The sequence below is a fragment of the Choloepus didactylus genome, chromosome 2 (genome assembly GCF_015220235.1).
Source record: "Choloepus didactylus isolate mChoDid1 chromosome 2, mChoDid1.pri, whole genome shotgun sequence".
NCBI classification, from domain to species: Eukaryota; Metazoa; Chordata; class Mammalia; order Pilosa; family Megalonychidae; genus Choloepus; species Choloepus didactylus.
Window position 1 is genome coordinate 199,779,533 of NC_051308.1, and position 20,764 is coordinate 199,800,296.

The window sequence follows — 20,764 nt, forward strand, 5'->3', positions numbered from 1 at the left end:
TAATCCTCGTATCATGGAATGTCATTATTTAGTTATTTCATCAAGTGGTTGAATAGGCTTGTCATGTCTTCCAACGAGAGTTCTGTGGCTTTTGAATGCTCATTTTAGATTATTAAATATGTTTTTATGTGTGTGTGTGTGAGTGTGTGTGTGTGTGTGTGTGTGTGTGTGAGAGAGAGAGAGAGAGAGAGAGAAAGATTGTTGGCTTTTAATATCTCAAGTTGTTTCCAGACTTCAGTCATTCACAGAGCCATCTCATAATTTTGGCCATATCTATGTATCATTTATGCTATTTTTAAAAAATAAATTCACTTTATTTTTCTCATGATTCTGAATGAAAAATCAGTGTCACATGCTTTAAATGGATTATTAGCCTTAAAAAATCAGTGAAAACAAATCAGTTTTACTAAATTCTGGCTAGGGACTATTATTTGCCTAAGGCTCTGAAGCATACTCCCTATTTGTTAAAAAGGTGATATAAGCAACAATAGAGAGAGTAAAACACATACAGCTGAAGATTTCTTCTTGCAGTAAGCAGAAGATTGAAAGAGAATTGAAAAGATAATACTTTTTTTTGTATAATGCAGTATTATTTAGTGCATATCCATGTGCAATGTAAAATAATCTTCTGTATCCTTTAAAACCATTTGGGATACTGTATCTACCATACCACTGGCAGTTCATGCCCTACATTTTGAGAATTGCCTCATGGTTTGTCTTTTCTGTGCCTAAGGGAAAGCTTCTTGAAAATAATTGTCACTATACTTGGAAAAACAAAAACATGGCTTTAGTCATGATAGCTTTGTTTATTTACTTAGACAATTTAGTGTTTACTGGTACTAAGTAACAGTAGTACTTTGACCTACTTTGAGTGTGATACAAGAAATATGAACAGTTAATGATCAAGGCACCATTCGACTAGAGGTCCAGTTCTACCAGAGTGTCAAAATTATCCAGGTGAAACCTGATAAAAATTCATCCCAGGCCTACTAAATTGAAGTGCTAAGAATGGAGACTACAAATTTCTATTTTTAACAAGTTTCCAGATGATTCTTGTGCAGCTCTCTTACCTATTCAAGGATTGACATTTGAGAATCTCTGAGACTGAGTATAGTGCTTATAAGAATAGGGCTGTCCCTTGTATAGAGTTTGTATAGGGTTGTGACTTGTTTAAGGTTGTCCATAGAGGTATGTGGGCCTGACATAATTCACCTATTCCAGGTCCACCGTATTATGAAAAATTTACCCAAACACATACACCCACGCATACAAAGTTAAAAGGTAAAGTGCTCCATGTCCTACATAGGGTCAGGACAGCTTCCTTAGTTGCCCTACCTAAGGGACAAGCCTATCTTTTTACATTTCCTTCAAAGCCTGCTCCACAATTTATATCTTTGTTTGAAGTCTGCTTGTTTTACTAATCTTGCTCCAGGATGGCAAGGACCTAATCAAACTTGCTTCTTGATAATTGCTAATACCTAGCAATGATGTCTGCCGTGCAGTGTGGATTCATAATATATACGTATTGAATGAGTGGATGATTAAAAGAAAACAAATACACCAAATATATATAAATACAGAATGGAAAGAAAGGGGTGAAGTCTATAGGACACTAATTTTTATCCTAAGGTAACTACAGTTCAGCTGTAAGTTGGCTGGTCCATTTAAGGAGAGGTCTATATTTTTAGTCTTCTTTTTCAAATGAATTCTGTAAAAAAAAAAGCCCTCTAGTTTCACCCATCTTTAATTCCCTCCCACTTCCACCTCTGGATTCTTCACTTTTAGGGTTAAAGTAAAGGTTAGTCATCCACCCTTGCCTTGAGGGGCAGTGATTTGTAAGTGAGCTCACAGGATTATTTTAATATTCAAGAAGTAGATTTTCTTAGAAACACATGTTCAGTGTTGAGCACTGTTTTCTTTTTCTATGGGAAGAATAAAGGATTATTTTCTTAAAGGAACATAGTAATTGGTTAGTAAATAATCAAGTAATGGAACACTATAGAATTCCTGAAAGGAGAAGACAATGAAGCTGGGAGTACTTGCAGAAAATTTTCTAGAAAAGTGGAACCTTGCCCGAGTTCTTTGAAGAAATATGTTTTTCATAGTCAAGAGGAGAAAAAAAAATACCCTTAGAAGCAAAGCAACATGAAAAAATCTTGAGAGTTTGGAGTAAGTACATTACCCTGGGAGAAAACAAACTACTGGTTTGGCTTTGTGTGTAGAATATATATTGAGGATAATGGCTTTTTAACAAGCTTACTAAATTTATCTTTTTTATTTCTCTGTATCTATTATATCAGCTCTCCTATTTTTAAGATTTTTAGCTTTTCAGTCCCTGTCTGTTCTTTTCAGCAAACTTAACTTTCTTCACCCTGAATGCTTTGTTATCAGCTGTTCTCATAAACACCTGTGTTCTTTAGTTCATTTCTTTTCTATTATACCATTACTCCACTCTAAGTCATTGGCTTCTCCTCTCCCATTGGTAGTTCCTTATACCTTGTGTATACTTATTCATTTAATGAATTTTAATGAACTGATTCTCAGTGGGTATTGTATCATCCTCTAGGTGGCATTTTCATTATTTATGGGGGCATTTTGTTATCAAAATCATTTAGTGGAAGTGTCCCTTTAATGGACAGGGATGCTAGATATTCTCTGAAGTGTGGGACAATTCCAAATAATGAAGAATTATCTCATGTCCCACTGAATATTAGCTGTTCCACTGAATATTATGTAAGTGGAAAACATGTTTATAATTATTAGAACTTAGAGCCTAACTCTATTTGTACATAAAAACACAAAGTATTTTTACACTGTTTTAACATAGACCATATTTTATAGGAATACATATGCCATATAAAGATTTTACTTTGCCTTGTTAAAACTTGTACACCATAATAAAGTGTATCTGTGCTCTTTTATTAACCTAGCTTTCTTATACAAAATGGCTTCTGATCTCTGCTCTTTTATTTCCCTGGTTTTCATAAACACAATCTTCTGATCTTTTTACATCTTTTAAACCCAAACTTACTTGAGTGCAAGCATCCAGTACGTTTTCTGGCATAGTCTGCTTATATGTTAAAGTATGAATTATAAGTTACTTTAATTTCTCCTTATACTACAGTTAAGACAATACATTGGTTTTTGTATTTTTTTTTGTTTTTTTATGTGTGAAAGTGTGTGTCTAGGAAGGTTATATTTCCTAGACATTTCACTTCAGGATATAGAAGAAGGCTGTACAAAATATTTGATTTTTAAAAGGGGGTTGCAAAATCACTGACACTGTTTAATTGTCATGTGAATGAGTGAGTGGATATATAGAGTGCTTCTGGAAAGAATTTTGGAGCCCATTTTTACCTGGGACCTTATAGAAATACCCTTTCTATCTTCAATTTGACCTTCAGTACTACTTGGCAATATTTTATTTTCTTTCTTCTATAGCCGAGTCTAAACTCTCTCAATTCCCCTTCTTCTTACTTTCCATATATGACTTCATATTCATCCTCACCTTTTCAAGGAAAATGCTAGCCAGCCATTGGATGGAATTCCCTCAATTAACTTCACCCCTACTCCAACCTTTCTGTTAATATTCATCAACTTTCCTTTTCCTTCTGTTTTTCCTACTTAACAGCTTAATACCTACTTTTGCTATTTCTAATTTCTTTACTGGCTCTATCTCTTATGACCATGAACATAATAAAATCAACATATTTGTATAATGGATTCCAATTATAAAGCTTTTTAAATATTGATTATATACCACTGGATTATATGCAGCCTTTTGAATTGAACGGGAATTATTATCCCCATCTTAAATGGCAGAAAAGAGACTCTGCAAAGTTCTTTGCAAAAAAAAAAAAGAAAAAAAAAAAGCCTTAGTCTACCTCCCTATAAGCTCCATCATAACATCTTTTTCCTTCCTAGCACTGCTAGACATTCAAATGAGCATTGCTTCCACTTCCTTATCCATCATTCCTAAAATATTTGGGGGAAAATTAATTTTATGAGAACTTTCAACATTGGAGAGTCTTTATACCTCTTCAAAAGAAATAGGAAACCACCTTAGTGGAATGGGAATTTAGGCAAAAATGTGAAATGCATGTGAAATATATGGTTGGTTTCAGGTAGACTTCTATACCTAGCACTGCTTTTTTTACTTACCAGACTAAAACTGTTGGTGAATTTAGATGAACTAGAATGTTAACAACATTATTCTCTTCCTAAATATACCCTTTCATTTCTGTCTCAAACCAGTCAGTTTGTTTCTGATTTTATCACTTTCTTGAAATCCCTTGTTAAAAATAAATACAAGTCCAAACACACTACTATTCTGGTTCTTTCCAGCCACTTTCCTGGAGCTATAAGCTTGAAAGTTTTGTATTAAATGTTTTGCCAAAGCATTAAATGAATGTTAAATTTTCTCTCCTGCAGTTTCTGTTTCTTTGCTGCTTGTCCCTGACTGAGCTAATGCATCATATTTTAGGTTTCTGTTAAGGCCAGCACATTAATTTATCAGTTTCTGAATTGGTTGATGTTTTGCTTATCATTATACTAATAACCTTCCAAACCTCAGAAGCTTACTCTAACAAAAATTTAGTTTTTACTCACTTAACAGCTGAATGAGGGTGCTTTTGATCTACATCTGTTTTTCTTCATGCAATGGCCTTTATTGTGGCTTTGCCTTACTCTAAGGTCTTGTTCCCATGGTGGAAGATGAAGGAGAACATGGAGAAAGCATATCTGTTTCTTAAAAGCCTTGGCCTGAAATTGACACCTGACATTCTTACCTACATTCCATTGCAAAGAACTAGTTACATAGTCACACCTAGATATGAGAATTGCATCTCAGTCACAATTCTACTTTGGAAAAGGGGAAAGGTAAATTGTAGTGGAAGCCGTTCTGTCATGCCTAGAATGCTCTGCCCTTCCATCCCGCCTTCCCTTTTTCCCTTTAAAAATGGTTAAGCACCTTTTAACCTATTATGTGAATGAAACACTACCACTCTAGGAATAAAAATTTAGCAAAACTAGAAATTATTTCCCAAATGGAGATTTTATAGTAGTGAGGGAGATAGATAGTAATGAAATCACATGGAGAAATATATAATGCTTTGAGATTATAGACTAAGAGGATTTTACCTGTTAAAGGAGAATGGAAAAGGCATCTTGAGGATCATTGATTGATCTTGAGCTATGAAGATGAATAGGAATTAACTAGATGCTTCCTTAGTGAAATTTTGCCATTTAGAAAAATAAGTGTACAATTTAAAATTATAGTGGGAATGCATGTAAGAAACTTAACTCTGACTTGGAGAGGGCATGGACTTGTACTGAAACAAACCTATGAGTCTGGAAACTGAGTAAATTGGGTAAGTATATTGCTTGTGTATCTTGTGCCTTGTGCCCCCAACCTAATAGGTTACTGTCTCAAATTGTGGACCTGCAAGTCTGCAATTTTAGGAGGATGAAAGGTGTACCAGTTTGTATATATTATGTCCCCTAGAAAAAGCCATGTTCTTTGATGCAATCTTGTGGGGGCAGACATATTTGTGGGTATTAAGTTGGAACATTTGGATTAGGTTATTTCCATGGAGATGCTCCCCACCCAACTGTAGGTGATAACTCTGATTGAATAATTTCCATGGAGGTGTGGCCTCACCCATTCAGTGAGGGCCTTGTTTAGTTTACTGGAGCACTATATAAGCTCAGACAGAAGGATCAAGCTTGCTACAGCCAAGAGGGACACTTCAAAGAATGCACAGGAGCTGAGAAGAGGAACTGCAGATGAGAGACAGTTTGAAGATGGCCATCGAAAGCAGACTTTTGCTCTGGAGAAGCTAAAAGGAAAAACATCCCAAGAGCAACTAAGAGTGACATTTTTGAGAAACTGTAGCCTAGAGAGGAACGTCCTGAGAGAAAGCCATTTTGAAACCAGAACTCAGGAGCAGACGCCAGTCACATGCCTTCCCAGCTGACACAGGTTTTCTGGATACCACTGGCCATCCTCCAGTGAAGGTACCCAATTGTTGATGACTTACCTTGGACACTATATGGCCTTAATACTGTAACTTTGCAACCACATAAACTCCCTTTATAAAAGCCAATCCATTTCTGGTGTTTTGCCTTCTGGCAGCATTAGCAAACCGGAACAAAAGGTTTGAGGCAATCTCTCCTAGAACTAGATTTCATGGAGAAAATAAGACAAAACTGAGGAAAATTTTGATGATATTTTGACAGGTGATTAAGGGCAAAGTTTGTACTAGAGGGTCATTGGTATGATAAAGCATCTGAAGCCCTTGGACCTGGCTCAGGCATACTTTACTAGTTTCTTTGGGATTCCTTAAGAAAGTATGGCACACTTGGTGGCTTTAAAATAACAAAAATTCACTGTCTTACTGTTCTAGAGGCTAGAGTCTGAAATCGAGGCTATGCTCACTCTGAAGCCTGTAGTGGAGAATTCTTCCTTACTCTTCCTAGCTTCTAGTGGTTTACTAGCAACCCTTGGCACTCCTTGGCTTGGAGCTGCAGCACTTCAGTCTCTACCGCTGCTGTCACATGGCATTCTTTCCTCTGGTTTGTATATGTTTCTTCTTCTTTTAGGACACCAATCATATTGGATTAGGGTCCTGCCCTATTCCACTATGACCTCATTTTAACTAAATCTATCTATAATGACCCTATTTCCAAATAGGTCACATTCTGAGGTACTGGAGTTTAGGACTTCCACATAACTTTATGGTAGACCAATTCAGCCTGTAACAGATGGACTTATTGGCTGATGCCCATTCAATTCTGTGTTAGTTTGAAGCTGTTATGTACCCCAGAAAATGTCCATGTTCTTTTAATCCATTCCTATGGGTGGACCTGTTGTAGGTGGGACCTTAGGTTATTTCAATTGAGATGTGACCCACCCCATTCAAGGTGGGTCTTAATCCTTTTATGAGTGGATAAAAGATAGAAAAAAAGCCCAGAATCATATAAAGAAAAAGCCCCCGGATTTGCTGAGAAAGGAAGCCACTAACACAGAAGCTGAAAGCAACGAAACCCAGGAGAGAAGGACCAGCCAATACTGGCCATGTGCCTTCCCATGTAACAGAGGTGTCCCACATGTCGGCTGCCTTTAGAGAAGATATCTTCCTGTTAATGCCTTAATTTGGACATTTTTACAGCCTTAGAACAAAATTTGTAAGCTAATAAGTCCCAATGTAAAAGCCAACCCATTTCTGGTACATTGCATTCCAGCAGCTTTAGTAAACTGAAACAACTTCCCTGTGAACTTCATCTTTTAGACTCACAATAAAAAAGGACACAAATATTAGAATTGTTAGTAATAAGACAGATCTCTACCTAGGATAAAAGTTTTCAAATCTAACCAAATAATGAAAGGATTCCTAAAAGAGTTCCGTATTCCTAGGAGACAAATATTCAGCATTTGGGAGCTTAAGGAAATCAGAACTCAGGCTCAACACCACGATTCATTTACTTCACTGTCGTAGTCAGAGGGAACACATGCTATTTCTAAGTCGAGGGCTGAAATTGGATCTTATTGGATTCCCAGGATTGTCAACTGCTAACTCACCGAAAGACCACCAGAATAACTGAATAATCTATTGATAACAAGCAACTGCGTTTACAATCTGCTGCAGTAAGGGAGAACACCACCTTTACTGTCTTAGTGCAGTCTCTGAAAGGTTAAAGGGCAGATATTCACAGGGTGTTGGGGTTCGGGCTGGAGCGTTTTAAGGTAGATCTTTTGTGTGCGAATCTAATTGGCAAAGTTTGTGATATAAAAGTTTAGGAATGATGGACACAAAAGCAAGAGTCTTAAAGTGAGTCTTGATAAGTAAATATTTAATAATGAAAGGGTCTGTCCAATTGAGTGTTCTGTTGTCCTGAGAAAGGGACTGTTCACCCAGTTTAAGAATCTATTTTCTTGAGAAGGAAGCTGATTGATCATAGAGCTGTCTGTTGCCCAGCTAAATGATTTATGTGACTGTCCCAAAGAAAATAATACATTTATTTGCTGTTTTACCACCCTATTTTCCTGGAACTCACAGTAAAGACATGTTGGAAAAAAAAAAGACATTTTGGGACGAGAGCCTCAGTTTTTGTTCTGATAGTTGGGCCTTGTGAATGCAGGTGGTTTCAGTTCTCACAGGTTCCACTAAAGTTTATATATGCTTTTTCATTATTGTGTTGCACTTTATTAGATTTATTCGTAGAAACCTTATAGATTTGGTTGCTATTGTAAATAGGCTTTTTGGTAAAATTACGTTTTTATGCGTTTTGCTGATGTATAATAGATTTGCAGTTGGTTTTTGTGCAACAATCTTGTCATAGATATTCTTGAATTTTCTGGTTAACAATATCATCTCTAAATAAATAATTTTATTCCTGTGTATCTCCCCTTCTGGATTGTAATTTCTTTGAGGTCTCCTATCACCAGTCATTGCTGTCTCCTTCCGTATTCACAGAAGATGCTTAATAAATGTTGAATACTGTTGAGTTACAACATTTAAGGTTCTCTACAATGTGCTCCTCCCCACCTCTATGATATTCTCTCCTATTGCTTTACTACAAAGATACTCTCCTCAGCCAAATGTTTTATAGTTATTGTTCATCTTTCCTACTCTGTTTCCCCCATCCTTAATGCCTTTTCTCTACTTTTGGCCTTGATTTCCATTCCCACCTCCTCATGAGACATCTGTTATTCAGGCCATTAGACGTCTCCACTCCTTTAAATTTCCTTCTGCAGTTATTGTCATAGGGCTTAATTGACATTTAGCACATTTTGTCAGTTATCTTTGTGTTTATGCCCTGTCTATCTGGATTGTGAGTCCAAGTCCCTATACCTCTTTCTAAGTATTACCTGAGTGTTATTTAAGAGACTTTCAGTGAATATTCTGATAGAGAAGACAGTTGTAGTCACCTAAAAGAAGCCTTATTTAAAGCAATGCTGACTAGTTTGGGGAAAAAATTTAGTAGACAAAAAAATGAAGTGGTCTGCCAGCTACCATAACTTAATTGGCATTGAAATTGATGAAGAGAAAATCATCTACTGTAGAACAAGTGGCTCATATTGGGATATAATTATAGAAACAGCACTCCGGTCCTTCTGTTTTTCTGTTAATCTCAACATAAACACTTATACAGTTGTTAGCTATGGACCTCTTTACTGTGTTTTTGCTTTGCGTTTCTGAACAGCTAACAATGGAATGGTTTTCACTTTAAAAAAAATTCCATCTAGATCATGTATTTTTTTGTTGGTTATTTGGGACTGTAACAGAATCAATCACGTGAACTACTTGCAGTTTGGTTCTAGGAGAAAGTGTGATTCAGCTGACTGCTGAGCTTAACAAATTTTGCTGCAGTTCTGGAGAGCTGTGAAAATTGTGGTAGTGGTGAAGCAAAAAGCTATGTTGGATTGGTGTTTTAATAATGTCTTAAATGTATTGTATAATGATTCATATAAACTAGACAGTCTATAAGATGTTGTAAGTATATTATGGAAGATCTATAAGATAGCTATTATTAACCCTATTTACATATGAAAGAAATGAATCTCAAAGATTAAGTAGCTTTCTTCAAGGTCAAATATTTAGTAAGTAACATTGCTCATAAAGGCAAAGACTTTGTTCATTGTTATGGTCCCAACACTTAAAACAGTGGCTGGAACTCGAATATTTATTAAATGAATCCGATTCTTCTCCTCTCATTCTCTCCTGAATTCAACTCCAATCAGATTTTCATCCTCATCACTCCATCGAAGCTACTCTTTTTGATGTTACTGATAGACCTCTGTGTCAATTTTTAGTCTTGACCTATTAATATTTCTCCCAGTTAGTTGCTCCCCCTACCTTGAAATGCATTCTTGACTTGACTTCCAGAACGACATTCTCCTTGTTCTCCTTGTTTTTTTTTCCCTTTCTCCCTTCCTCCCTGGCCACTTCTTCTCAGTCTTTTTTTTTTTTTTTTTTTTACATTTTATTTTGAAATAAATTCAAAGTTATAGGAACAGTTGCAAAAACAATACAAACCCCATACACAGAACTCCAGCATTCCCTGACCCCCCCATACCCCGATCCACTAACTTGAATGTGTTGTCAGACCGCTATTTCTTTCCTCCCTCCCTCCCTCCCTCCCTCTCTCCCTGTCATCCATCTATTGCTCTGTCTTATGAACATATGAGAGCTAGATGCACACATTCTTGAACAAACACTATAGTTCATGTATACAGTTCCCATGAACAAGAACATTCTTTTATGCAATCCCATTAAGCGCAGCTAAGAAGTACAAGAGATTCAACAATGATACAAAGCTTACATTCTATATTTCCTTTTCCTTATGTCTCAACTGTGTCCCTTTGAGCCTCCTGTCCTCCACCTCAGATCCCATCCAGGGTCATCCTTGGCATTCAGTTGTCATCTATTTAGACTGTCTTTTTTTTTTTTTTTTTCTCAATTATGGAAACATATACAGCCTAAATCTTCCCATTCTACCCCCTCCCTAGACTTCCATTTGTGGGATTAATCACATTTAGAATGTTGTAATGCTATCACCTTCCCACCATCCATTACTAGAAATTTCCCTTCACCTCAAACAGCAACCCTATACTCATTTCTTAACTCCCCATTGCCCCTTCCCCCGTTTCTCTTAACCCATACTCTACTTTTCATCTCTATGGTCATACTCTCTGATAATTTCTTTGTGTTTACTATGGGGCTTAAAATTAAACTCTTAAATCCATAACAATCTTGTTTTTCTTTGATACCAACTTAATTTCAATAGGACACATAAACTATGTACGTATACTCCTCCATTCTCCCACCTTTATGTAGTTCTTGTCAAAAATTACTTATTTTACATTAAATTCAAAACCACTGATTTGTCATTAGAGTTTGTATATTTTATATCATGTAGGAAGTAAATAGTAGAGTTACAATTCAAAAATTATTGACTTCTATTTGTATTGCATTGTGGCCAGAGATTGTGCTTTGAATATGTTCAATTGTTGTTTTGTTTTGTTTTTAATTTATTGAGGCTTGTTTTATGTCCCAGCATACAGTCCATTCTGGAGAAGATCCGTGATCACTAGAGAAAAATGAGTGTCCTGGTGATTTGGGATGTAAGGTTCTATATATGTCTGTTAAAATTCTCTGTATCTCTTTCTCCTTTCTTTGTTTCTCTGTCAGTAGGGCTTCCTTTAGTATCTGAAGTAGGGCAGGTCTTTTATGGGCAAACTCTCTCAGCATTTGTTTGTCTGTGAAAAATTTAAGCTCTCCCTCAAATCTGAAGGAGAGTTTTTCTGGATAAAGTATTCTTGGTTGGATACTTTTCTCTCTCAGAATTTTAAATATGTCATGCCACTGCCTTCTCGCCTCCATGGTGGCCGCTGAGTAGTCACAACTTAGTCTTATGTTGTTTCCTTTGTATGTGGTGAATTGCTTTTCTCTTGCTGCTTTCAGAACTTCAGTATTTGGGAGTCTGATCAGAATGTGTCTTGGAGTGGGTTTATTTGTATTTATTCTATTTGGAGCTTACTGGGCATTTATGCTTTGTGTATTTATATTGTGTATAAGGTTGGGGAAGTTTTCCCCAACAATTTCTTTGAATACTCTTTCTAGACCTTTACCCTTCTCTTCCCCTTCTGGGACACCAATGAGTCTTAAATTTGGATGTTTTATTTTATCTATCGTATCCCTGAGATCCATTTCAATTTTTTCCGATTTTTTTCTCCATTCTTTCTTTTGTACTTTCATTTTCTGTTCTGTGGACCACTAGGACACTGAGTCGTTGTTCAACTTCCTCTAATCTTGTATTATGAGTATCTAGAGTCTTTTTAATTTGGCCAACAATTTCTTTTATTTCCATAAAATCTTCTATTTTTTTTATTTAATCTTGCAATTTCTTCTTTATGCTCTTCTAGGGTCTTCTTTATGTCCCTTTTATCCTGTTCCATGGTCTTCTTCATGTCTTTTATATCCTGTGCCATGTTTTCATTCCTCGATTGTGATTGTTTGATTAATTGTGCCAAGTACTGTGTCTCTTGTGATATTTTGATTTGGGTGTTTGGGATCGGGTTCTCCATATTGTCTGGTTTTATCATATGCATTAAGATTTTCTGTTGTTTTTGGCCTCTTGGCATTTGCTTTGCTTGATAGAGTTCTTTCAAGTTGTAAAAAAAAAAAAATACCAATCTAATTTTTCAGAAATACAACTTGGTGGCGTACACTTTCTCCAACTAACTAGCAGATGGCATCTGCAAGTCACCTATATCCCTCAAGTCAGTTCTCCCCAACTCTGTCTCTGTGGTGTGTGGGGAAATGATTTTTGTGGGGTTCAGTTGATGAACTCAGTTTGGGTTTGTTGTTGGAGCTGTCCGCCCTGAATGTGGGGTGTGTGTCTGGGTGGTTAGGCAGGTGGGGCAACTTTAATATTCAGACCTCCCTGGTGTTCCCAGAGATTCAAGGCTGTTGCAAGAATCTAAGCCTTCATTTCAATTTTGCCCCAGATTTTCTCTGTCGCTGACCCACAAACCACTGGCATTGATGTAGCGTCCCTGGGTTTTCCGAGCAGGCCCCCCTTCTCAGCTGTGATCTTCCAGGACCTCTGCTTAGGGAGGGCCGTGCTACGTCACTAGCGCGCGTCATCCCTCAAGGGAAGCTCCAGGTAGCCAGGCCGTGAAGGGGCGCTCTCAGCCTTATGCAAAGATTAGCCTATAATTCTTGACTGGTGTAAGTTGTGAATGAAAGGCAGGTAGTAGAGCTGGGCCCCACCCCTTTCCTCTTAGAGAAGATAGACGCCTTAGGGGGAAGTCATTAGCATTTCAATGGTCTCTCTCTGCCTGTGCCACACCCCTGTCTGGGTCACAGAACTGGGAACTGATAATGGCCAAGGCTTTCTCCACTGAGTCGAAAAAGAAACAGAGCTAGTCCGAGGTGACCCTCTGGCTCTCCAAGGTCAGTCATCACCCAAAGCCTCTGTCTACTTGTTGGGGATTTGTACCTCGTAGTGAGCAGTTCACACTTGCTAATTAAAACCCCAGTTGGAGCTCAGCTGAGCTATATTCACTTGCTGGGAGAAAGCTTCTCTCTGGCACCACAAGGCTTTGTAGCTCAGGCTGTGGGGGAGGGGTCTCCCGTTTTGGATCCGCAGTTCTTACTTACAGATTTTATGCTGTGATCTCAGGCATTCCTCCCAATTCAGGTTAGTGTATGATGAGGGGACTGTCACGTTTGTCCCCCTGCAGTTATTCCGGATTATTTACTAGTTGTTTCTGGTATTTTTTTAGTTTTTTTTTAAGTAGTTCCAGGGGGACTACTTAGCTTCCACTCCTCTCTATGCCGCCATCTTAGATCCCTCTTCTCAGTCTCTTTTAATATTTCCTTCTCATCTTCCCAGCCTCTAAATGTTGTAGTATTCCCAGGGCTTAATCTTCAGACCCTTTTTCCTTTCTATTTATATTGACTTCTTTGGGGATATCATCCAATGCTGTGTCTTTAAATACCATTTAGACTGTAGTTAGACTACCAATTTATCTTTATCCTAGATATTTTTCCTTAACTCCAATCTAATATGCTGGATGATTAATAGATAACTCAGGGTTAACATGTCCAAAATGCAACTCCTAATACCTCACTCTTCTCAATAAATGGCAACTCTACTCTTCCAGTTGGAAGGATGTAACTAAGTCGTATAAACTCAATCCTTCCACTGGCTTAAGCCAGAAAATCTTGTGGTCATCTTTGACATACAGTTCATCAGCAAATCCTGTTAGCACTATATTTCAAATACATCCTAAATATGGTCACTTGTCTCCATTACCACTCTCATCCTAACCAACATCTTTTCCAGACTTTGTTGTAATAGTTTCGTAGTGGATCTGCCTTTCTCTGTCCTTGGCCCCTCTACAGACCATTCTCAACATAGTACCCAGAAGGATCCTATTATTTTTCTTCAAAATGTATATTTTTCTCTGCTTAGACTAGAAGCCTAAATTTTTAGAACTTTCAAAAAAAAACCTTTTTATTAGAATAATTTTAGATTATAGAAAAGTTGCAAAGATAGTACGGAAGGTTTCTGTATACCCCACATCTAGTTTCCCCTAATGTTAACATCTTATATTGGCAAAACCTACTTTTTTGACCTCTCCAAATACTCAGTCCAGGCACTTTCTTGCTATTTCTAATACATCAAGCCTGTTGCCCATACCACTCCCCAGGATCTTTGCTTTTCTTTGTCTCTCTTTCTGGAATGCTTTTCTCACAGATGGCCACATGACTTGCTTCCTTACCATCTTCACATCTTAGTAAAGATGTTATCTTCTCCTTGAGGTACTCCCCCATCCTATTTAAAACTACATCTCCTTACCTACATACCCTCCCACCCCATCCATCACACTTCTTATCCCCTATCCTCCTTTATTTCTTTCCATGGTACTTAACATCCTCTTAAATACTATATATTTTATTTATCTTGTGTGTGTGTGTCTTTAAATGCTGTCTCTCCTTAATGGAATTTCAATTTTACTAAAATTTAAGTTCCACAGGGTTAGGGATTTTTGCCTGATTTATTCATTTGTTTGCCCCCAAAATAAATGAGCAAATGAATCAATGAATGGGTAGTAGAGCTAGAATTTAAATGTAATTCTGTTTAGTCTTATAGCTAAATTATTTTATCTTTTGGATTGTTATGTGTATGAGTCCTTTGTTGTATACACACACCTTTACCCCACCCCACCCCAACTCAACAACCCTTAAAATTGATAAAATTTTGGACATTTGGAATGAACTATCCAGATGTACTTACTATTTAATATTATAGTGATAAAAATGACTGTTGAAATATACCTTCAAATATAGCTGTGGCATTGTACATTTAAAAAAAACTTTTATAAACATAATGTGTGCATATATGTATAATATTATGTTATATGGATATGTGTGTATATATATGTGTATATACACATATATATGTAATTTTTTTCAACAGGTCACCAGGACATCCCATGGGAGAAACTTCGATGACTCTTTGGAAAGGTGTGAGGAATATTTGAGCTCAAGACCGTGTAGCAAGCCCCAGCATTCAGCGAGGACATTACTAGTCCATTCAGCACCCTCAACAATGCCGAAACATTCTCCAAGCCCTGTGTTAAATCAAGCTTCTCTCAGGGAAAGGTAATGCATGGTCTCTGTTTCTGTATAGTCTTTTGAATAATTGGCATTAGAAAAGGAAAATTAGGAATTTTGCATATGAAGTGATGATTTGCAAAAGTATAATTTGTTTTTAGAAGACTACTTAAGTTGTTTTCATTTAAGACATAGAACACAGTGTTAGATACCCCTCCCTAGCCCAGTCCTCTAAAAGTGAGTTTATTGTTAGATAAGGGTCTCTTTAACCCTAATTAAATTATTGTGACTCTTAAAAGTGAAAAGCAGACAATGGATAGTTCTAGTGTTTAATAGACACACAGCATATAATATGTTCATAAGGATTTAATAGTCTAGGTATACCTTAAGACCTTAAGAATAAAAATAGCATAGGTTCTATTTTCCTTTTTGATGTTGTATATTGTTGGTAGAAGGTATCTGGTTTCCTCAGATAACCTCCTCCAGACTCCTGAAGGGGAATCTTAATTATGTAATGATTCTAGCTCTCCCTCTGGAAAGTCTTTGGCAACCAAAGTCAGATACTTGTTATCATCTGGATGTGAAAGAAATAATTTCTCTGTCATCTGTTTTTTTGTTGTTGTTATTGTTGAATACAAACTGAAAATTCTTTACCTCTCTCACAAATAACTAGTTAAGTAGAAAGTAAGTATTGTCATAAGTTTAAAAAAGCAACTCTTGACATTTAAAAATGTTATAGAAATTTGAAAACCTGAGAGATACACTGTCAACAACCTGGAACTGTCTATCTTTACAGATAGATTTAAAAAGCTAAAATAGCACAGTAAATTCCTGTAGTATTTTAGGGCCATCAAACATAATTGACAAAGTTTAAATTAACCATAGAGAGTGTATCAAAAGTTCAGCTCAAAACTGTTAATTCGACCAAGAGGATGTCAAGTGGGAGACTGTATTAAAACATTACTATTCTGAACAGATTTGTCTATTTCCTCATTAACTCTATAAGCATTCAAAATCAATATCTGGAGGTATGCTGGAGATCCTAATCCTGAGATATGGATTTTGATTAATGTTGCCTACAGGGATCATTAAGTTCTTAGGCTTATAAGCTTTAAAACTTCAGTATATAGAAAGAAACTTTTGAAGGGAGGTTTTTCTGTTGAAGTTTGGTAACTTGCATCTCAATCTTAAGGGACTTTCCTTGATTTCCATGTCTGCCCAAATGTTCTGGCATATAGCTAGTGCTACTTTTTTTAAACTAATTTTAGAATTAAGCACTTGTGGTTTTGTTGATTAGGTCCTTTGCCATATCTGTGGGTTTTCGAGAATTTTTTAACCTGTATCTCCTTGAATGTATTTTTGTACATATTGTTTTATTTTTCTACCTTTTCCCATATTTTTCAGAATTCTCCAATTCTAAATCTACCACTATAGTACATTATCCATTTTAATCCTGTGTTACTTTATCCTTATATGCTGTTTTGATCCAGCTTGAAGACTATCCTTTCCAATTTGATAAATTCTTCATTAAAGCTTTATTCAAAAATTCTTCACCGAGGATAGCCAAAGTCACTTATCCCTTTATATTTCAGAGTAAGGGGATGGTGGGGAGTAAATAATGACATATTTTGCACATTATTTTCATGCTGAATAGTAGATGTGCAAGAAATGCAAGAAGGTAATGAGTGATTCTAACATTAAACATTACCTGTTTTACCTGTTACATGAGGGAGGTTGAGATGCTTTTTAAAATAAAAGAATATGGCATCATAGTTTTTATTTTATCTAAATAAACTGAAAATTTATTGGTCTACTCTCTAGGGAAGGCACAGTAAATAAACATTTTAACTTTAAGGTAGAGCACTTCCTTTTGGTTGTATTTTCTAAAAAAGATCTAGATTGAATCTATAAAGGAAAACAAAAATGTCTTTAAGACATACTGCTAGGAACAAAAACATTTCATTGTTTTCAACAAAGTCAGGACCCTGTCTTTAAATATAAGACATTCTCTGATCTGGCTTTTTCTAGGTCACTAAGCAATATGCTTACAGGGTGTTTATTTAATCCATTCGAATCAATAAACAATTTAAACTGATATAACTGTAGATTGTATATCCCAGGCCAAATTGAAAATATGACAGAACATACAGCTATAGGAGTTTATCTGGGTAAATATTCATTAAAATTAAATGTTTCCTCTAAGATTGCAGTAAAATGTTGACACTTTAATCATGTTTATGAATTCCTTTAGAGTGAAGATGCTCATTGCTTTAAGCCCATTAGGAAAAAAACACAAAAAACCCTCCAGTAGAAGTTAGCACGTCATAAAATGGTTTTAATTTAGACTACAAGTGTTACATTTCAGAAGCGGTTTTCTTCCCAAGGTGGAATAAATATTAATATTGTGACTTAAAATTTTTATTAGGCTTTATAGTTACTGCTAAAATTAGACTAAGAAATGCCAGCAAATCTAATTAAAAAGGAACTGATACTCTTTTTAATCAGGTTTAAGGTTTTGATTTTTGTAAACAGAGCTAGACTGGTGGGCAAGCATTCCTTATACCACAGCACAGACTAGTGGATCCTCTAGTGGAAGGAATGAGGAAATTCATTTGGATCTACATAATTCGATCTCAGATTTCCAAGATGAGCACATATATAGGAAATAGTTTGCCAATATATTTGCTGTTATGAATGCAGAATATTACAATTTATGCATTATAAAAACCGTTTCTCCTGCTTAATAGTCTATATTTGTGTTAACAGGTAAAATTGTAAGTTTGTAAGAACAAATATGGAGGGAAAAAAGGCAAATTTGGGTTTAAGCAACATGTTAGCATTTTACTCATTAATTTGTAAAGGAATTTACTTTGTAAATATCAGTGACACTTCATGTAGATGTAGCATATTCAGATAATCTGGAAATATTATTTATATAAGACAAATACCTTAATTATATTAATGCCAGTTTTGAGTTTGGGAAGGGCGTAAGAGAAGATGGATGCTTTCTCTTTTGACATCTTTAATTCCAAATGCTGCTCAGACCACAATAAAAGTCCCTAGAATACCCATATTTATTTTTTCTTTTTCAATGTATCTTTTTTTGTTCTTGTTTAATACAATTATAGCAGACACTGGGGAGATACATCATCTGTGTCTGATAAGAGACCATTTAGTTTCTATATTCCTCTGTATTCTGAAAGAATAAAAACATTGTTGGATTCTAAATAATATTTTCATGTATTATACACATTTTGTTTCATTTCATAAAATTAGTTTTATTTTTCTGTATACAGATAAGAATTTCTCCTACATAGGCTAAGAGAATATGATTAAATTACTGGAGAATAGGAACCAATTTTAAAAGTATTGAATATGGAGTTATTTTTCTAATATGAACATCTGTATCTTTAGCAATAAAGCTCAAAGAGTTATGTATGGATATTGTTAAAATAGTAAGAAATATGGGTATGATATCCAAAATACATGTCAGGCTTTATTATTAAGACTATTTGTTGAACCTATTGTGAAGACTTAATATTGCTGCTGAGAATCAAGACCCTAGTACCTGGTTTTATGTTCCCTTGCTCCTCACTGGTCTAAAGAAGAAGCTGTTACTCTAATCTTGTGTATGTTATTATATAGGGACTAAAAAAATGACTTTCTGTATCTCACATTTGGGAATTTGGAAAGATTTGTTTTTCCTTCTGGCTTCAAGTCACCTTCTTTTTTTATGCCTACAGATTCCATTCTGATTGGTGCTCACCTTCCAACTGTGATGAGATTCATGAACGGGTAAAAAATGTCTTGAAATCACACCAGGCTCATCAAAGACATTTATATGTTAGTTTCTAAAATTTTGCCTTGAAGGCTTTTATAACAGGTCAAAACAACCACCACTCGAGACGCTAAAGCTGGCAATACTTAGTCACTGGGAAGAAAAAAATCATCCTCCATTTGAGTAGTGGTTTTGCTAAAGACAACAATATCTAACTTCTTCTTTGACCCTTAGTCTTTATGCAAAATGTTTGATACAGATCTACTCAACTAAAAACAATGTTAGTGACAATTATTCTATAAAAAAATCAGTAAGTAGTGACTTTGTGATAATTATTTTCAGATCCTTCAAATATGAGAACCATTTGCTGCAAATAGATTTGATGCTAAATGATAGCATGAAGGAGGAGAAATCTGCATTTTATTTTAATTAAATATTGAAAAGAGGGAAAGAGCAGGTCAGGTTTATCAGATTTTAGTATTAGAGAACATCAATGTGAGAATATGTTCTGAGATAAGGCAAATTAACATATATGAATGATAGCTGGGAAATAATGACAATACCTTCTTTTTGTATTTGAATGCTTATTTCATTCATTAATTTAAAAAATATCATCAGGTAAGGTTGAGCACTAAGCTAGGTCTTAGGGATGCAACTGGATTATTTGACCTTGGGATCAATATATACATTTTTATGTTTTCTCCAATTTTTTAAATTAAACTTGTCCTCAAAATATAATATGCTTATAGAAAATGCACGAATCATACATAACAGCTTGATGAATTATAATAAAAGAAACAGATTGAGAACTAGAACATTATCAGCTCTGCAGAAGTCCCCCTCTTCTTTCTTCCCATTCACTACCACTCTAAGGGTGAACACTATCCTAACTTCTAACAAGATTAGTATTTTGTGTTTTGATCGTTAAATAATGGCATCCTGGAGTGTCTACTCCTTTTTGTTTGTTTGTCTGACTTTTTTTACTCAACATTGTTTTGCAATCCAGACATCTTGTTATTTGTTGCAATAGTGCTTCATTCTTGCTGTTGTGTGGTATTTCATTGTATGAAAATACTACCATTTATGTATCTATTCCTCTGTTGACAGACATTTGGTTGTTTTTGGTTTGGTCTATTATGAATCGACCTGCTGTGACAGATCATACATGTCTTTGAGTAACATTGAATACATTTTATGTAGGTACATACCTACCAGTGGGATTGCTTGGTCATAGAAAGTGTGTATATTCAGCTTTTGTAGATACAGCCAAAGAATGTTACAAGTGGTTTTAACAGTTCACCTTTATAATACCAGTGTATGTAAGTTCTACTAGCTCCATGTCTTCACTATTGCTTAATTGATTTTGTGTGCATGCGTGTATGTATTTTCACTTTGGCACTCTGATAAGTAAGTAGTTTATCACATAATTGTTTTAATTTTCAGTTTCCTGGTGACTAGTGAAGTTCAGTACCATTTTATATTTTTATTAGCCATTTGGATATCTCCTCTTATGAATGCCTGCTCAAGCCAATTGGACATTTTTATACAAGGTTGTTTACCTTTTTCTTGTTAATACTAGTATAATGTAGATTCTTGAAATGAGTTCTTAGCAATTTTCTTTTTCCCACACTCTTAATCTTATTTTTTGATGAAAAGAAATTCTTTCTAATGTAATCTAATTCATATTTTTATTTCCCTTTTTGATTTGCGATTTTAACATTTTTGCCAATTTCAACACTTTCTCTTTTAAAGGCTTTTTGTTTTCTTCCACATTTAAATGTTTGATCTATTTGGATTTTTTTCTGTGCAGTTGTAGGTAGTATCAACTTTAAACGGGTGTATGCAAATCTCATGATTA

General features: G+C 35.5%; 1 protein-coding gene across 3 annotated transcripts in view; it reads left to right on the top strand.

Annotated features, from left to right (window-relative positions):
• SPATA6 (spermatogenesis associated 6) overlaps positions 1-20,764 on the top strand; it is a 162,868-nt gene that overhangs the window by 98,496 nt on the left and 43,608 nt on the right. For 2 of the 3 annotated variants that reach the window (XM_037827274.1, XM_037827275.1), the window contains exons 10-11: positions 14,992-15,176; positions 18,872-18,923. In XM_037827274.1, coding sequence (XP_037683202.1) covers positions 14,992-15,176; positions 18,872-18,923 — 237 coding nt within the window. Of the gene's footprint in view, positions 1-14,991; positions 15,177-18,871; positions 18,972-20,764 lie in introns of all 3 variants that reach the window. The other variant, XM_037827273.1, reaches the window with a different exon arrangement.